Below are 19,653 nucleotides of genomic sequence, written 5' to 3' on the forward strand. Positions count from 1 at the left end.
ACCTCGTATATGTAAGAAAAAGGAGAGAGGAGCTTTTTACAAATGGTTATGTATGGGGGGGTGTGGTTTGGGACTCAGGGGCTTCCAGACCCTCTTGTTTCTCTCTGGGCTCTGCCTCCCCAGGTGAAGGCTCCAGGGGAGGTGTGGGAAGGGGATTGTGCTTTCTTTTGCCTGGGTCTTCAGCAGAAATTCCCTTCATCCTTCTCCCAGTCCTCTGCTGGGCGCTTCTTGTGTTTTCTGCGCTCCTTGTGCGACTTGTGGTGGTGGTGGTGGTGGTGATGGTGCCGCCGCATGCGATGGGATCGTCTGGCTGCAGGGAAGCGAGGGACGACAGGGACGTGGCAAAAGCTGATGAGAGGTGGGTGGCCTGATGGGACAGGCTTCCTCGGGGGAGGGGGAAATGGAGGGAACACCAGGCAAGCTAGTAAGTTCTCACTTATCTGCAAGGCCATATGATCAGGCAGACATTCAACCAGCTCAATGTGTGTAGTCATGAGATGCTTACTTGGAGATTACAAGTAGCTGGAAACTTTTGTTGGGGTGTCTGGGGGAAGCCACTTACGTTTGGTGCAGACGATTTGGGGCCGGTCCCATTTGCCATTGCTCCGGCATCGGATGATGGCCACATGGTGCTGGGCAAATCCTTCGTCGCACTGGTAGCGTACAGTGGCGTGGACGTTATACTTGGCCTTGCGGGCACCGATGGGCAAGGCATTCTCCACTGCTGGAGGGGGACCACACAGCACTGGGGACAGAGGAACCTCCAGTTAAAGAAGTGGATGGGACTGGGGCTGAACTGGTTTCATCTCTTGTTGAGATGAACCCTCAACAGGTCCCACCTTTTGCCTAGCTGTGACCTCAAAGGGCTAGAAGTGAATGTCTCCTCCACCCAGACCAGGAGCTGCTGAGGGGCAGGAGCCTCCTGGACACATCCCACCCCCTAATTCTTGTGCATGATGGGAATGAAGGAGATGGGAGGCAAGAATAATCTGAGCAAATGAATGGAAAAAAGGATATGAAAATTGGCAAAGAAACAGAAGCAAGAATGAAGAAAAGTATAAGAAAGGTGGACTTGAGAATATACATATACATATATATGTTTCCTTAATATGTAAAGAGCTCTTACAAATCAATAAGACCAATGAACCAATAGAAAATTAGGCAAAGGAAATGAACTGGTAGGTCACAGGAAATCAAATACATATGAACAGCTTATCAACATATGAAGAGCTGGTTATTCTCATCCCCGAAGATGTGCAAACTATGATAACAATGAGATACTGTTTTTCAGGACTTAGATGAACAAAGAACAAAAAGTTTGATAACACAGAGTTGGCAAGGGTGGGGGGGAAATGGGTACCCTCACATAGTGCTGAAGAGTGAAAACTGGGCTGGACTGACTCCTACATTTACAAACTTAAATAAAACAACCAACCAGTGATAGGTAGGAGGGAAGGTCAGGGGAGAAGGGGTGGGAGGGAGAGTAGCAGCATACCTGTGCCCTTCTTACAGACATAGGGGAGGTTGTAGTTGCAGGGAACATCATTCCAGTGCCCACTCTCATGTGACACCATCACCACACAGTCCTCCCCACCCGCGAAGAAATTGTCGGGCTGGTTCTCCCTCCAGTTCTCATATTGCTGTAAGAATGGGGAGCAGGGGGTGCTCAGGGGACATGCAGCCTGTCCCAGGCTCTGGCACTGGCACTGTGCGATTCCCCTGGCCAGACCATTCAAACTCTTATGGACTCAGTGTTTCCATCTCTACAATGAGCACCGTTCTGCCTGCCCTGAGGGTGGCTGCCACTACAGTCCAAGTCAACCCTCCTCTAGCTGCGAGGCTGTGGTGCCCTCCTCCCTGGTCCTCCTGCCCCGGCTCACTCCCTGACAGTCTGTTTTCCACATGGGTCACTCATTGTTAGATAAATAGTTGAACAAAAGGTGACCTCAGACTGGAAGTCCAGGAGAGCTTCCCTGAGGAGGCAACAGGAGAGCTGAAGGAAGACTCAAGGATAAGAACAACGCAGACAGGGAACAGAGTTCTAAGCAGAGGGAATAGCTAATGCAAAGGCCCTAAGGCAGGACTGAGCTTGTCCTGTCTGAGGAACAGAACAGAGGCCAGGAGGGCTGGGGCTGCTTGATCCAGTTCGAGTGTAGTCAGAGAGTGGGCCGGGGCCAGTTCTCATGGCAGAGGAGAGGAGGTGGATTTCTTTTCTAATTGTGGTGAAAAAGATATAATATAAAATTTACTAAAGTGAAGCCAGAGGGCCGGGTCATTGCAGCTTACCCAGAACTCTCCATTCTAGGCAGGGCCCAAGTCAACAGTCTGACTGCAGGGACCCAGGTCCCCAGGCTGCCACCACTCACCAGCCCCGTGTTGTCCGTCCACTGGAAATCCCTCTCCACGATCCTGTCGTTTAGGCCGATCCACGTGTTTTCACGCCCAAAACCTGTGGGGTGTGGGGTGTCGTGAGGGCTGGGTACTTACACCTCCCCCAGCCTAGGTTGCTGGCTGGAGGTCAGGTGGGGGGTGTGGGAGGGGAGACTCAGCCCCCTCCCCAGCCTGAAGTTGGGCTAGAAGGGGAAGTGGATGAAGATGAGAATGGGGGGGGGTTTCCCAGAGCCCCTCCCCCAGTTTTGGGTTTGAGCTGGAGGGGAGGACCCCAGCCCCTCTGCCAGCCTGGGGGGCATGGGCTGGAGGCCACATCTCCCCATTCCCTAGCAGGCTGAGGCTCTGGCTGCCCTCATACTTGGGGAGTGGGGTTGGGGCATGGAAAGGGCTGGAATTTGGCTCCTGGCCTTGTCACAATTTGTGGCTTAAACAAAAGGCCAGAGGAAACAATAAAGACAAGTCAGATCTTTGCAGAAATGAGAGAGTAGGGGCTAAGAGAGCCAGCGAGCAAGGCTGGACAGGGCAGGCAGGTGAATCTAAATGAGCCAGTCAGTCACTGAGGAGGGAGGAAGCAGCTGGATGCATGTGTGTTTGATTACATAGAGGAAAAAAGCCAGTGAACCAGGGAATGAACAAATTAAAGAATTAACAGGGGATGGGATGGGGAAAATGTGAATAAATAAACGGACGAAAAAGGGCAGAAGGAATAATGAGTAAATCAATAAATGCTGGATTTAGTTTATGGGACACCCCTCTTTCTCTAAATCTCTGCTCCTCCTTCATTTCATCCCCTGCACCACAGATGCTTCTCTGTCACCCTCTGTCCCCTGGCCCTGTTTTAACTGTCATCAGTGCCCTGAGAAACAGCTAAATTTTAGGATAGACTTATTTAATTAGATATTTACTTGTTTGACTATATCCTCTTCAAGAACGTCACTCCCTAAGGACAGGACAATGTGTGTCTCTGTGCCTGGAACAGTGCCTGGCACATAGCAGGTGCTCAGTAAATAGTCGGAGAATGAATGAAGTGAATGAATGAACCGACAAGTGAATAAATAGACACTTGAATTAATAAGTGGTCAGGGCTTGCATTAATGAACATAGCTTCAGAAAGGTAGCGTCTTCAGGACCCTGGGGGGATCCCATGACAAAGGGACTGTAAAGGCCACCCCTGCCCACCCCAGAGCCCCTACTGTTAATGAAGCCGTGTTCTTCGGGTGAGTGGATGCTGGTCAGGTGGCCGGCTCGACGGCGGCAGTCCCTCTCGGCATCCTCCCATGCCCGCCGATGGGCGAAGTAGCGGTAGCAGTGGCCCTGAAACTTGTGCCAGCCATGGTCACAGCCCTCTGTGTCTGGGAGGTGGAAAGGGAGCATGAAGGGGGCTGGCCTCAAGCCGAGGCCTGCCTTGCCAGCCATGAGCACACCAGCCCACCAGAGAGAGGGCCCAATCCAAGGTCACTGTGGGGCTAAATCAACCCTCTCTCTGGGCCCATCCCCCAGACCCCACTCTGTCCCCCCACCTTTTCACCTCCCTCTTCCCATATTCACTTCTTTTCTCTGTTGCAGGAAGAGATTCAACTGGAAGATCATTACACCCATCCCCTCTTATCCCAACTCTAATGTCTCATTCTCTGATCTGGCCGCATCCTGGGACCTCAGGAAATGGTCTCAGGAAGGCCTAAAATTTCCCTCCTGGGAAAAAACTCAAATAGACGTTTCTCCCAAAAAGATATACAAATGGCCAACAAGCACATGAAAAGATGCTCAACAACGTGAATCATTAGGAAAAACAAATCAGAATCACAATGGGATACCACCTCATACCCACTAGGATGGCTATAATTGTTTTTAAAGGAAAATAATAAGCGCTGGCAAGGATATGGAGAAATTGGAACCCTCTTGCATTGCTGGTGGGAATGTAAAATGGTGTAGCCCCTGTAGAAAACAGTCTGGCAGCTCCTCAAAAAGTTAAACATGGAATTACCATATGACCCAGCCATTCTACTCCTGGGTACACCAAAAAGAATGGGGAAAAAACAAAAAGAATGGAAAACAGGTATTGAAACAAAAACGTGTACATGAACATTCATAGTAGCACTATTCACATTAGCCACAAGGGGGAAACAACCCAAAGGTCCATCAAGTGATGAATGGATAAACAAAATGTGGCCCATCCAATGGAATACGATTCAGCCATAAAAAGGAATGACACTGACACGTGCTACAATGTGGATGAACCCTGAAAAACATCATGCTGAGTGAAAGAAGCCAGATACAAAAAGATACACAGCGTATGACTACATTTATATGAAACATATAAAATAGGCAAATCCATAGAAACAGAAAGTAGATTAGTGGTTGCCAGGGGCTGGAGGGGAGGAATGGGGAGTGATGCCTAATGGGGACAGGATTGCCTTTGGGGCTGATGAAAATGTCTTGGAACTAGCTAGAAGTGGTGGTTGCACAACATTGTGAATGTACTGAATGCCACTGAATTGTACACTCTAAAAAGGTTAATTCTATGTTATGTGAATTTTATCTCAAGAAAATTATTCGCCTCCTGCCTGTCTGATTCACGGCCATGGAACCAGAGGCAGAGACCTGGAGCTCCATGTGTGGGAAGCTTGTGGTCCAGCACCCAACCCTGCTCCTGGTGCTGTTTCTGGGGTCTTGGCAGAGACTCACCTTTCTCACAGAGGCTGCCCCCGTAGCTGGGGAGGCAAAGGCAGACGAAGGCATTGACCTCGTCAATGCAGGTGCCTCCATTCTCACAGGGGCTGGAGATGCAGTCATCTATATCTGGAGAGGAAGGTGGGGCTAAGTCAGAGGCCAGCCTCCCCGTGGCTCCCAGTCCCCATGGAGAACCAGGCAGAAGATGCAGTCATAACCCTACCATCTATCCCAGACCTGAGTACAACAGCGGTGGTCTGCACTGATGGCCCAATGACTCTGGAGGTCAAGGGGGTGGAACCTCACACAACTGATGTGAATTAGCATCAATGAGAGGAGATGACACTGGGCTGGCTGAAAGCCAGAGTGTGCAGGACGTTCCGCCTGACTCCAGAACAGTGAAGGTGTGTCTGGCAAACAGACCCATAGAATGTTGAAGCTGAAGGGTCTTCAGAACGTGGAGCATTTACAAGAATTGCACAGAATCACGAAGTTGTTTGTAGGTACAGGGAGCAATCAGTTGAGCACCTCTTCTCCCAATCCCTGTGTAGATAGTGCCTGAGGCATGTACGATGCCAGGCAAGTCACTTGCCCTCTCTAAGACTCAGTTTCTTTTTTTTTGCCAAGTGGTGATAATAATAGCACCTCCACAGCGGTGGTTGTGAGTAGAGTAAATGGAAGAGCTCAAGAAATTATATCATTTATAATTATTGTTATAATTTCATAATTTGTCATATGTCTTGTGTTGGGCTTTGGGGCTAGCTTCCAACAGTTCTGGTGGTGGTGCCTATACCCCTGCCCACCCAGGAGAGAGTAGGCGACCCCCTGGGGCCCTTTGCTGGTGGGAGTCTGAGCCTTACCATCCTTTTGTCTTCCCCTTCCCCACCGCTGCCTGGTAGTAATGGGAGGCAACACACCAGAGCCTCAGCCCTGAGGATGAAACCTCAGACGGTTGTTGCTGAGGCTGATTTACTGGAGCCAAAGGGTGAGGGAGGGGAAGGGAGCATCTGAAGCCAGCATTTTGTGATCCCTGATCCTCATGGGGATGGCTGCTGGGATAGACCCTAGGGCTCTGAGTCAGACAAGTCTGTGATCAGATCCTGAGTCTGGGGTACTCACCGATCTCACAGTTCTCTCCAGCAAAGCCCTGGTCACAGCTACAGCCATACATGGTGCCATTGGCTTTACAGGTGCCCCCATGCAGGCAAGGGTTGTTCTCACAGGGATCCGAGGGACCTGCAGGATGGACAGGAGTACGGGAAGGAGTCAGACCACCAAGTCTGCCTCCCAGGGAATCCAGACCTCAGACCCCTAAAGGCCCTCTCGTTCCACCCCTCTCTGTGGAGTCGCCTCTATAACTTCCCAATAACTGATTGCCAACTTCCTCTCACATGCCCCTGTGATGAGCTTACTCTTTCCAGGAACTGGCCAAAGCACCTGTGGGATGCCCTGGCTATGGCAAAGTCCTTCCCTGGACTGAACTAGAATGGGATTCCTGCAGCTTCTCTTAGGAAGTCTTCTCATAGAACATGGTTTAAGTGTCCTCCTTGACTTATCCCCATTTTTCTAGAAATACCCACTGGTCATTGTGCTTCTCATACTTTGGAGCAAAGAAGTGGACATAGGTTCTAGATGGGGTATGAACGGCACTGGGACCAGTGGGAACCATCACTTCCTTCATCCTTGTGGCTCAACCTCTTCTGATGCAACCTCAGTGGTTACAGTGTGGAGAAGTGGTGGATTATAGCAGTAATAACCATAGGCTGTGCAGTCAGAGAGGCTGGTTCAATTCCTGCCTCTGCCACTCACTAGGGAACCCTGGGCAAATTACTTCTGTGAATTTCAGTTGCCTCATTTACAAAATGAAAATAAAAACAGCTCATCCTGCTCTCCCAGTCCTGACCATAATGCCATGACTGGTTCTCTGTATATCAGCCTGGGGCCTCTTGAGGGGTCTCAACATTGCTTAACACGGACAGGGCATCCAGGGGGAGTTGAATGTGAGGCCCTGTCCACCTCTCTCATTCCTCAGCTGGGTTTCCCTGGAGGCAGGAGTGTCACCCCTCCCCATCTCAGGGGCTCAGAGGCCTTGGTGGGTGGTCTCTGGACCACCCTGGAGTCTTGGAGGGGCAGAGCAAGAACCCCCATGTACCCCAGATGACCCCTATCCCTTGTCAGGACAGTGTCAACCCTTCCACTGCAAGATACCAGAAATGAGACCCAGAGAAGAGCAGGGCCTAGCTCAAAGCCACTCAGCAGGACAGTACAAGAGCCAAGACTGGCCTACGGGGCTCTGGAAGCCCAGTTTAAGGCCCTCTCTCCAGGCCCTAAAACCTAGAATTTGTTTCTGTTTTGTCCTGGTCTGGAGGCCGACAAGAAACTGAGACGATGACAAGCAGTTACCTCCTCCCTGATCTTCTGGACTCTGCCTTCACCCTTAACAGGTTGCTCTCCCCACAGCTGCCATCTCTGCATGGCTCCTCTCTCACCTCCTTCAGGCTTGCTCATCCTAACCCCCCTTCCAAAACCAAACCACCTGACCACTCCTTCTCTAGTTCCTTTGGCCTTGGGCAAGCTTACCCCCTCCCCAAGACCTCAGGGCATTTTGTTTTGTTTTATGTCAATGAAATAAGCATCTTAGAGCCCAGTGATTGAGACAGAGACTGTTGTCAGACAGCCTGGATTCAAACATTATCCTGGATTCAAACATTATCCCTCCTCTGCCTAGACTCCTCCATGGCTCCCCATTGCCCTCATAGGAAAAGCCAAAATCCTTACCTCAGCCCACAGGGCCTGGTGCAGTCTTCCCCAATATCTCCCTGCCTGATCCTCCTCTCCCTCCTTCACTTACTCCGCTCCAGCCACACTGACCCTACTGTTCCTCCTACACACCAAACACGGTCCAGCCTCAGGGCCTTTGTACAAGCTATTCCGTCTGCCTGAACTGCTTTTCCCCTAGATCTCTGCATGGCTCCTCTCTCACCTCCTTCAGGCTTGCTCAAATTCATCCTAACCCCCCTTCCAAAACCAAAACCCACCCACTGGCATCCCTCATCCCTTGCTTTACTTTTCTCTTTTATATTTATTACTTTCTAACCTCCAATATAATTTATTAGGACCATCATTTCTTATCCATGCCTCCCCCCAGAGCTGTGATGTTCCACATGCAGCCACGCACAGCTATTTAAGTTTAAATTAATTAAAATGGAATAAAAGTTAAAACGCAGTTCCTCAGTCACACTAGCCACATTTCAAGTGCTCAGTAGCCACCAATGGCTCGTTGCTATTGTATTAGACTGCATAGCTCGAGAACATTTCCATCACTGGGAAAGTTCTAGAGCATTGTTCTAGAATGTCAGCTTCCAGAGAACAAGGGACTCGGTCTCAACATGGTGCCTGGAATACAGCAAGCACTCAATAGTTGCTTGCTAACTGCATAAAGGTAGCTGCTGGCCTGCCCGCAGTGACTGAAGCCGGTCCCTGGGGCAGTGGCGTGTACCACCACGGGTGGCCAGAGAGGCCTGTGGCTATTTCTGTGCCTGGTGCCACCCTGGCACGTGCGGGCACATGCGTGGGGCTGCCAGGCGCCAGGACGTGTAAGCCCCACCAGGTGCCCCGAGCTGCTGACACCTGCCCACAGACTGGCGGTGACTCAGTCGCTTGCTGGTGCTGCATTTATTTTTGGCTTCATTAGCATTTCTGCTGCAAGCAGTAGGTGAGTAGGCGCCCAGGTCTCCCCCAGCACTGGCTGCCTCCCTCCACCCCGGCTGCTCATGGCTTGAGTCTGGAGCCGAAAAACCAACAAAGTCCAAGACAGATCCAGCCGTGGCCCTGGGGGCTCCTTTCAACACACTTTCCTTAGCACACTTCTTCGTGGTTTCCCTCCCACCTGACCACTCCTTCTCTTGTTCCTTTGGCCTTGGGCAAGCTTACCCCCTCCCCAAGACCTCAGGGCATTTTGTTTTGTTTTATGTCAATGAAATAAGCATCTTAGAGCCCAGTGATTGAGACAGAGACTGTTGTCAGACAGCCTGGATTCAAACATTATCCTTGACACTCCTCAGCTGCATGACTCTGCACAAGTCACTTGACTTCCCTGTGCCTCAGTATCCCCATCTGTAAAGTTAGGATCGTACTAGAACTTGTTCCTCAGGACATTAAAAAGATTAACCAAGATGATTCCACTAAAGTGCTCAGACCAACCCAAGCACAAAGGCAGTCACCAATAAGCATAAGCCTTTATTGATGCAAGTGCCCCTGCCCAGGGTCCACCTGCCTTCTGGGCATCTAAAAAAAGACGATGCAGCCCCAGACACAACCCAGAGATGACAGGGTGGGTGATGAAACCCTTCATCCGCTGTTTCCATCACCACGACACTTTGCCTTCAAAAAAAGGAGCAAGTGGGGCTTCCCTGGTGGCGCAGTGGTCGAGAGTCCGCCTGCCGATGCAGGGGACACGGGTTCGTGCCCCGGTCCGGGAAGATCCCATGTGCCATGGAGCGGCTGGGCCCGTGAGCCATGGCCGCTGAGCTTGCGCGTCCGGAGCCTGTGCTCCGCAACGGGAGAGGCCACAACAGTGAGAGGCCCGCATACCGCAAAAAAAAAAAAAAAAAAAAGGAGCAAGTGTTATTGATTGATTGTAAAACCAATCGTGTTAATAAGAGTGTTTTGCAACTCAGAAAAAGTGTGACTTTTAATTAGCTGCTTCTTCTTCGTTTTTTTTTTTTCTTACGCTCACTTGACCGAAAGAATAGCTCAATATGGCAGGACCTAAAAAATAAAGGCCTGCAATTTGCAGGCTGAGTTATGGGCAGACCTGGCCCCAGGAGAACAGGGTGATGGCTTTCTCTGGACTCCGCTGGGCATACAGCAACCAAGGCACATGTGGATTTGGGTACCAGTTGAGGTTTGACCACTGACTAGCTGGTAGTGACATACCTCCCTGAGCCTCAGTTTGCTGTCTACAAAATGGGGGTAATGCCCACCACTCCCACCCCTTCCCAGCACCCACTTTACCTGTGGCTTGAGGTCCCCCACGTTTTGCACCACTGAATTCCAGCTGCAATTCAACACTTGTCCAGGAAGGCCTCCCTGCCATGCCTCCTCCCTCCGGCCCCACCCCAGGGGGGTTGCCTGTAACCAGCTCTGTCTTCCCCAGACTGAGGCATCGCTGAAGGCAGGACCCCAGCATCACACAACACTGTCAGCTGAGAGTGGTCATGAACATGATTTGCTGACTGTACTCATCCCCAAAACCAAACTCCGCCCAACACCTCATCATCGCCTCATTACTCGCTGTGCATAAAAACACATCAAACGTAACTTCACCTCCTGGCCTTTGCCCAGGCTAGTGCCTCTGCCAGGAACACACTTTCTGTAATTCAACTCTGCCTAATGAACTCCCACATTCAATATCATCCCCTGCTAGAAACTTTCCCAGGCACCCAAGAACAATCCTTCCTCCCAGCTCTGGCCTACCCCAGCCCCTGGTTCCTGAGCACAAACACAGTGACCTGGATGAGACCACGAGCTTCCAACTCACCCTCCTCTGCACTCCCATTTGCAGGGGTTCCTGGCAGGGCTGGCTCTTCTCCACTTGCTGCCTCTGCCCAGAAGCTCTCCACACCTGGGCTCCCCGCCAGGACCTCCAGATCAATCTCCTCTGGGCCCAGGGAGGCAGGCAGCAGGGTGCTGGGGGAGTCCCACGGCACTATAGGCTCCCCCGAGGAAACTGAAATGGGCTTGTCCTTGCTGGCTGCTGTCGGTGTCCAAGGAGGAAGAGCAGGCTCCCCTGAGGGGCTGCCCTCATGTGGAGGCTCCAAGCCTCTCAGGGTGCCCTGGGTCACCATCTGGCCCTCCGGCTCTGGATGGGGTTGGGAGCTTGAGGAGGCCATTGTGGACATGGCCAGGACCCCAACCTTGTCCTCCAGGTCCAGGGACATGAGGGACATCACCACACTTGTATCCACAGCCATTTGAGGGCTCAAGGTGGGGCTTTCAGCTCCCTCAACCACGTGGGATCCACGTTCCCAATTCCCACCAGCACCGCTGGTGTCTAGTGTGGCCATGGAATTCATGGGACCCACTGTGGCTCCTCCATCTGTAGTAGCCGAAGGCTCCAAACGCGGGGTGACCTTGGGCATCAAGGAGACCCCAGGGACCCCCAAGGGTGCAGATGGGGAATGGGGGTCTAGCCCTTCACTGTGCAGTGACGGCCACATGCCCTGTGCCTCATCCATGTTGGCCTGCAAGCTGGAAGTGGGGGTCTCTGCTGTGTTGAAGACCCCAGCCTCAGACCCCAAGATGCCTCTGGTTCCCATGGGCTCAGTGGCAGTCTCAGTGGGAGTGATGGCTGCCACCACATTGCCATCCACAAAAGCCTGTGGGTTGGATCTGGGGTGCTCAGCTTTGCTGAGCCCAGTAGGGCTGGTCCCCCCAATTTTTCCGAAGTCTGCTCTGAAGGAGTTAGGACCAGCTCCAGCTTGTGTGTCTGTGGCTGCCTGCAAAGGAGCTGTAGGACTTCCTTCTCCATGGCTGCTGAGTGTCAGGGATGTGGCCTCTCCACCTTGTCCCATCAGGCCCGAGGAGGAGGGCAGGGAATACACTTCTGGATGGATGGGATCCTGGGGGCTGGCCTCGATCTCTGAGGCAGGGGAGGGTGGGGCAGCGGCCATGGCTTCACTATACCCCTTTACCTCACTGGCATCGGTGGGGAGGGGCGTAGGGTGTGACAGGAGCCACAGTTTGGGGGCACGAATCATGGCCATGACAGGGAGGTCTGGAGAAATGACTGTGGGAGAAGCCTCCCAGCGGGCAGTGCTGGGGCCCTTCAAGGGGTTGGGAGCCAAGGTAGTGGCCTCCGAGGAGGACCAGGGCAGGTCGGGGGTGGCTGGCCTCACACTGGGGCCCTTGGCTTCCTCTAGTTCCAGGCCAAGGGTGATGGGTGGGACCATGGTTGGGGGCCACAGCCAGGGCTCTGGGGGGCTCCTGCCACCAGGGGAACCTGAAACAATATCAACAGTAATTATAATTATCTCTCAGCAGCTTCTTCTGCTGATTGTCTCCTTGGCTCCAGGCCTGAGGAAGAGGGGTCTTCTGAGGCTTGGTGAGGCCAGGGGACCCAAGTGTGATTCAGAGCCTCCTCCCCTGTCCCCCTTACATCCCCAGGCAGGTCCCATCTCCCCCTTGGACCCCACTCACCAGCTCCAGGCACATCCACCTCATTGGTCAGCACAGCCCAGGGGCTTTGGCTCCGGCCACTCCCCAAGGCATCAGTGGCTCCTGTGGCCAGGGGAGGCTCCACGTAATTCCCAGCAACCTCTGGGGTGGGGGGCTGGACGCTGGCCTGGAGCACCCCCTTCAGCCCTCGCTGGGGTTCCTGTTGCTGGAAGTGGCGCCCGTTCAACCCTTTAAAGCGCCCCCTCCTCCTGGGCATGGGGCTGGCTGGGGTTGCCTCTGTGTGCATGCCCACCACAGTGCCTGCCTCCATGTTGCTGGGGGCGGGGGACACCGTGCTCAGCCACACCTCCTCAGCCTCCAGAGCAGGACTTGAGGCTAGTGTGAGGCCCCCAGTGGCAGGACTGGGGGTCTCTCGAGACTCCTGCTTCTCTGCCAAGATCAGAGGCTCTTCTTCCCCACTGGACACCAGAGGCTCCTGGAAGTCTGGGGTGACTACCTCCTCCTCCTCCAGGCTGGACTCCAGTTCTTGGGTGGGGGGCCCTTCTGCTGACAGAATCTCCCCCTCATCCCCAGACGACAGGGTCTCTGGGTTTCCATGTTGTGATGTAGGGTGATGAGCTATGGGAAAAAGCAGAAGAGGTTGTGTTAGGCCCAGGGGCTGGCTGGGAAGTTCTGCCTGAAGTCTACCCACATTCCAGCATGCTACAGCAGAGACCTTCTATGTATCTTTGTCTCTCTGCACCCCTCTGTCTCTCTGGGTTGTTTCTGAGATGCCCCCTGACTGAGAAACCGAGGCGCAAAGTTATCATCCTCACTGTTCAGGCTGGGGTCCACTGTCAAGGTCAGAGTCAACTGGTCACAGTAAAGGGTAAAGAGACAGCTTGGCTGGTGGGTGAAGCTCAGGCAGTGGCCAGCTCTCACGTGGGCAGGTCAGACCTAGGCCATGGCTCCTCCCGCGGAAGGGAAAGCGCCTAATGGGCATGGCCTTCCAACGAAGAGATTTCCCCGCCCCCGCCCGCCCCCCCCCCCCCCCCCGCCGCTTACACATAAGACTCAGCTCCTTGGACTTGAGGTTTTCAGCTTCTGAGGGTGTGGCCCCATCCCTGGTCCCATCCCTGGGGGTGTGGCCTTGCTCAGGGGTTATGGCTAGTTGAGGCATCACTTCCTCCCCAGCGGGTGCTCATAGGCAAGTTTCCAGGTGAGAACTGCTCCATCCAGGGGCGTGTCTCTCAGACATCTCAGGAGACATAGCCCACCCACTAAACAGGACTTCCCCCCAGAGCTTGGTCTTCTCTGGGGCTCTTCCTCCTCTAAGGCGGAGCTCCTACGGTAAGCTTGTCTCAGGGGTATGACCTTTCCCTCGGGGCGTGGCTCACCGCGGAGCAAGTTTTCTTGTGTCTCTCCCCTGCCTAGCCTCCACCTCTACTAGAAAGCAAAGCTCCCGGGGGCGCGGCCGGTTATCAAGGTGCATGCCCTTGGGGCGTGGCCACCCGGGGACGCACACTCAAGGGGCGTGGCCTCACGCGCACCTCGGAAGCAGTAGGCGTCGTATCGCTCTCCCGGCGCCGGGAAGCCGGTGCGGTTGGCGAAGCTATAGACGGTGCGCACGCCCGGGACTGGGCCCCCGCAGCGTCGGCGCGGCGTCTGGATCGGGTAGCGCACGCTGCCGTCGGCCAGCCAGCCCGGGTCGCACTGGTCCAGGCCCTCATGCCAGGCCAGGTGCAGCTGTCCTACCGAGGCCAGCACGGCGCCCTGGCGGCGGCACTGGGCACGCGCGCCGGCCAGTGTCAGGCGGCGGGCCAGGCCTACGTAGAAGACCTCGCCTGCGGGAAGGCGCGGGGGAAGGTCAGTGGGGCCCCAAGAACCTTCCCACGGAGCCCGGGAAGGGGGTCCCACCACAAATAGCCCTGATCTGGCTGGATGTGGGTTGTGGCAGCCGCAGCTGCGTGCCCCCATCGCCAGAACATCACTGTCGTTACCTCTCATGCAGTGCTAAGAGGGGGCTTCACTTTCTTTTTCAAGTGAGGTAACTCAGGCCCCTTAACGAGTTGAGCTTCAGAGAGAGGGAGGGCCTTGGTGAGGCGGGCTCAGTGAGGAGGGAAGTAGGAAGAGGGAGGGGGGGCAGGAAGGGGGAGAGACTCAGAGAAGGGGACAAGGCCTCAGAGGAAAGAGGCTCAGAGAGAGGGAAGGGGCACAGAGAAGGAGAGGGGCTCAAGGAGTGGAGGAAGGTTCAGGGAACCGGTGGGCTCAGCTCTTGGCTGCAGGTTTAGAGAGGGATGAAACTTAGGAGAGCTAGGAAGGACTTAGGGAAGGATGGGGGTTAGGGAGGGTAATGGGGCTCAGGGAAGGGGGTGTTCTGCCAGGCCCAGACTTACCCCCCAGCTCACGGGCAAAGCAATACACATCGTAGAGTTCCCGTGGGTCTCGCCTCCCATAGTTCCTCACCCCTGGAAGGCTGCTACGGTCACCATAGCAACCAGGACGGGACTGGGTGATAGGATACCTGACAAGACAAGGTGGGGGTCCCTCTCAGATGTGTGCTCCTGCGGCCCCCAAGGACCATCTTTCTCCAGGGGCTAGCTCTCCATCTCCCTACCCTGTGTACCCCCTCACCGAACAGTGCGGTCAGAGAGCCACCCGGCGTCACAGTTGTCAAAGCCATCCTCGAAGGCAGCCTGCAGGTGCCGCGGGGCTGCAATGGTGGCCGAGTTGAGACGGCAGGCCTCCTGGGCCTCAGCGAAGGTCAGCGAGTAGCGATCCTGGGCTGCTCGGTAGTGAAACACAACACCTATGGGGAAACATCCAGGATGATTTATGCTGTAATCTTCAAGAACAGACCTCGCTCTTGCAGAATGCTACCCCCCCCCAAGTCTGGTAATAACAGACCTGCTGCCCTACACTGCCCTGTACCATGTCTGTTCACTCAGCAACAGACATAGTGCTAGGGTGATGATGGGGAGTGAGACTGATATGCCCCCATTTTACAGACGAGGAAATGATAGCAATGGCCATAAAGGGCTAGAATTTGTTAAATATTTGCTATGTAAAAAGCATTTATAAGCATTATCTCATTGAAATCTTACAACAACCCTATGATTATCCCCATTTCCAGAGGAGCAAACTAAGGCTCAGAAAGGTTGAGGGACAGGTCTAAGGCCACATAACCTGTATGAGGGAGAGCCAGAAGTTATATCCAGAAAGATCTGACTCCAAAGATAGCACTCTTCATGCCTAGGGTTAGGCTCTGGAGGTGACAGGAGGCATGGAGAAGAGTGAGAGATTCTGCCTTTTAGGAATTAAGTACATGCATACATAGGAGAAGCAAAGGCAGCAATGGGTGATCAAATGTGGGTTTTTAAAAAATATATATATATATTTATTTATTTTTGGCTGCATTGGGTCTTCGTTGCTGCGCGCGGGCTTCTCATTGCGGTGGCTTCTGTTGTTGTGGAGCATGGGCTCTAGGTGCGCAGGCTTCAGTAGTTGTGGCACGTGGGGTCTAGAGCACAGGATCAGTAGTTGTAGCACACAGGCTTAGTTGCTCTGCGGCATGTGGGATTTTCCCAGACCAGGGCTCAAAACCGTGTCCCCTGCATTGGCAGGCAGATTCTTAACCACTGCACCACCAGGGAAGCCCCCAAATGTGGTTCTTGCCCAGCTTAGAAATGGAGTCACCGGAGGCTTCCTGGAGGAGGTGACATGTAAGCCAGGACATGAAGCATCAATAAGCTCACTGTGACTCAAATTCTGATTTAGGGATGAGAGAAATGGCTGAGCAAAACAAAGGTATTAAACATTTTGCTCCATTTTATCAAGCTGAGAGCTCCCAGAAGGCAGCATCTGTGTCTCACTCATGGCTATGTCTGCAGCACCAGGCTGGCATGTGGTAGCTGCTCAATAAATGTTTGGCTGAATGAACGAACTAACCAAACCGAGGTGGAATTCTCTTCTTTCACCACTTATCAATTTTCTTTGAGGTTTATCAGTTTTGAGAACAAGGCCTTGGAAAGGGGATGATTGGGTTGACCCCATAAAATATGCAGTGAGACACTGTTGGCTGGGGAAAGACTGTGCTCCAGAACAGATGGTGCAGGGACTTTGCTCATGGCCAACACAGGTTAAGGGAAATTGACTTCCCAGTAGGAGTCCACAGGATATTCTCCACACAACAATCCATTCATTGGGCTTCCCTGGTGGTGCAGTGGTTAAGAATACGCCTGCCAATGCAGGGGACACGGGTTCAAGCCCTGGTGCAGGAAGATCCCACATGCCTTGGAGCAACTAAGCCCGTGCGCCACAACTACTGAGCCTGTGCTCTGGAGCCTGCAAGCCACAACTACTGAGCCCACGGGCACAACTACTGGAGCACATGCTCTGCCACAAGAGAGGCCACCGCAATGAGAAGCCCGCACACCGCAACTAAGAGTAGCCCCCACTTGCTGCAACTAGAGAGAGTCCACGCGCAGCAATGAAGACCCAAAACACAGCCAGAAAACCCCACAAATCCATTCATTGATTCATTCGTCAAATATCAATTGATCATCTTCTGTGTGCCATGCCCTGTCCTAGGACTTTGCTTTAATAATTAAAAAAATTTTTTTTTGCCTTGTTCATCTTGATTGGTTAAGAAAACAGAAACTACACTGACTATTTCAACCAAAACAATTTAATATAGGAATTGGTTACATTGATGACTTATTTACTTTATATTTTCAATCCACTTTTTAAAAAGAACTTCACTTTTTAAAAACGTGCATTTATTTTAAAAGGAAATTTGTATTCCTATTTTAAATAGAAAGCCAATATCCTTTGCCTTATGTGAAAGTAGGTAACCATGAAATGGACTTAAAACAAGGTTATGAAATCCTATGAAATGCTGTGGTCCATAAGAGACAGCCAGAGGCTGCTCTCTCTTAGCTAAAAGAGAAGGAGAGGGTTTCCCTGGTGGCGCAGTGGTTGAGAGTCTCCCTGCCGATGCAGGGGACACGGGTTCATGCCCCGGTCCGGGAAGATCCCACATGCCGCGGAGCGGCTGGGCCCGTGAGCCATGGCCGCTGAGCCTGCGCGTCCGGAGCCTGTGCTCCGCAACGGGAGAGGCCACAACAGTGAGAGGCCCGCATACCGCAAAAAAAAAAAGAGAAAGAGAGAGATGTTAAAGAGAGAGGCATATCCATGGAGACTTTCTTCCTGACTTTATCAGAAGAACTGAAAGCAAATCACTGTTCAGGGAGTGATTTCTTTTCCTTTTCTTTTCTTTTTTTTTTTTTTTTTTTTTGCCTGTGGGATCTTAGCTCCTTGACCAGGGATCGAACCTGGGCCCTCGGCAGTAAAAGTGCAGAGTCCTAACCACTGGACCATCAGGGAATTCCCCAGGGAGTAATTTCTAAGGTGACATTCAGTGGATGGGCTTCCCCATCCCAGCCTTGGCCCCTCCCCTTCCCCCAACTGACCCGTCACTTCCAGGGGCACCAGGTCCTGCTCATCCTCGATGCCCCTCACCACCTGGCAGCGGTAGAGCCCAGAGTCGCTGGCCCTCAGTGGCCCCAGTAGCAACGTGGCGTTGACCCGGTGCCGGGGGTAGGCAGGTAGTGACACGCGTCCCTGCCAGCCCTTGGCCACTCGAACCACGTTGTCCTTGGCCACTAGGATGGGCAAGTCCTGCCGTTGGCCTGATGCAGTCCGCACCTTGGTCCACTTGATCCGAGGGGCTTCTCGGGCTGCACCTGGCCGTGGCCACAGGGTGAAGAGACAGGGCAGGGCCACCAGCTCTGCCAGCGCAGCCCGCACCGACCCAGACCCCACCTTCTGCATGTGGAGCCCCTTCTCGGCAGTGGCAGCAGCAGTGGCGTCCTGTGTGCCTGGGGTGGAGAAGGTGGAGAGAGGGCCTGACTGAGAGGCAAGGACCCTCTGACTGAGGCCAGAGAGGTTAGGTTGTCTACACAACATCACAATGCCATACACAGATCTGTGATCTGCAACCCAGTCTGTGAGCAGAAGAGGGGTAATGGGGTCGAATCCCTTCATAGTTCTGCCTCCTCTCAAAGTCCAGACCCTGGAGGCCAGGGATTTAACTCTCACTGTCACTGACTCACTATGTGTCCATGGGAAAGTCACTATTCTGCTCTGAGCCATGGTTTCCCCAAAAGTTAAGCGATAGGCAGCCATTGGAAGAGAAACAGTGTTTGTGGAGTACCTTCTATATAACAGGCACTTTATAAATAGCAATCAGCTCATTTGATTTTCATAACCATCTGCAGAGGTAGCCATGTCTCATCCTCTTTTGGGGGAGTTGAGGAAATTGAGGCTCAGATACATCATTATAATTGCGTAAGGCCACAGAGCAAATCAGGAGGCATTTCTAAAGTCTGGGCTTTTGACTGCTACTGGGGAGATGCCAGGGAGAGGCACACAGACCTTTATTTCTATTGTCCCACCCATGGCAGGCATCACTAATCAATCTTCATACTATTCTCTCTCCCTCTTTTTTTCTCTCTCTGTTCAGCTCATCTCAGCAAAACAGTGAGAGGCGGGAAACTCCAGCCTCCGCTGGCAATGACTAAAAATAACCTCTCAGGTGTCTTGTTCGCTTTTGACTGTTCAAAGACTTTTTTCATCTATTCTCATTTTATTCTCCAGACCAAGCCAGAGAACCAGCAGGAGAAGGCTCTCAAGTTAAAAAGCTGCCCCATCTTGTCAATTCTCCAGACCCCAACCTCTCCCACTCCACAAGCCAACTCACCCTGTTCCCCAGCCACAAAGAGCAGCATCTGGAGAATCAGGAGGCCTGAGACCCAGACAGACATGGCCCCCATCCTGGACCTGAAACAAGATGGAGAGGAAGGAAGGGGTGAGTACAACCCTCCTAGACAGTCGGCATGAAAGGACCAATTCCTCCCACTCTACAGATCTGGAAACTGGGGCTCAGAGACGCCAGTGTTTCACTCAAGGTCACACAGTCAGCAAGCCAGGGCTGAGCCAGAATCCGAACCCAGGACTAACTGACTTCAGGATCCGAGCAGTGAAGTCCTATGATCAGAGCATGGGTGCTGGAGGGAATCAAACCTGGGGTTGTCTTTTGCCTGTTCCGTGCTGGGTGACCTTGAGCAAGTAGCTTAGCTTCTCTGTGCCTCAGTTTCTTTGCAGGTCAGATGGGGATAACATGAGGTAGTTGGAAGGGATAGATGAGTCAATATAGTCAATAGATATAAAATGCTTAGAACTGCCTGGCATGAAGGAGTAAATTTCAGCTGCTATTATTATTATTGACTTTAACATAGCCAAGATCAAAGTCCCATTTTTCAAGTCAGCCTCCGAAATCAAACTGGGGGCTCCTAGAGAGCAGCAGCCAGTCCTAGTCTGCCTGGGGTCCCCAGTTCTGGCAGCAGACTGGACTCCAAGCCAGCCTGTAATCTG

At 52.8% G+C, this 19,653-nt stretch overlaps 1 protein-coding gene across 1 annotated transcript; it reads right to left on the reverse strand.

Annotated features, from left to right (window-relative positions):
* Positions 1–179: 179 nt before the first annotated feature.
* On the reverse strand, positions 180–19,059 carry NCAN (neurocan; the record flags this gene model as incomplete). Its single annotated transcript, XM_082622141.1, has 14 exons — positions 18,980–19,059; positions 17,691–18,098; positions 14,854–15,028; positions 14,616–14,743; positions 13,770–14,063; positions 12,262–12,858; positions 10,604–12,064; positions 6,181–6,297; positions 5,077–5,190; positions 3,585–3,743; positions 2,367–2,449; positions 1,496–1,640; positions 563–745; positions 180–310 (listed from the first exon to the last, which is right to left on the reverse strand). Exons 1-14 carry the CDS (start codon positions 19,050–19,052, stop codon positions 180–182), a joined length of 4,068 nt encoding a protein of 1,355 aa, XP_082478267.1. The 5' UTR covers positions 19,053–19,059.
* Between the last annotated feature and the right edge of the window lie 594 nt (positions 19,060–19,653).

Source organism: Mesoplodon mirus (genome assembly GCF_964341445.2).
Source record: "Mesoplodon mirus genome assembly, chromosome: 5".
NCBI classification, from domain to species: domain Eukaryota; kingdom Metazoa; phylum Chordata; class Mammalia; order Artiodactyla; family Ziphiidae; genus Mesoplodon; species Mesoplodon mirus.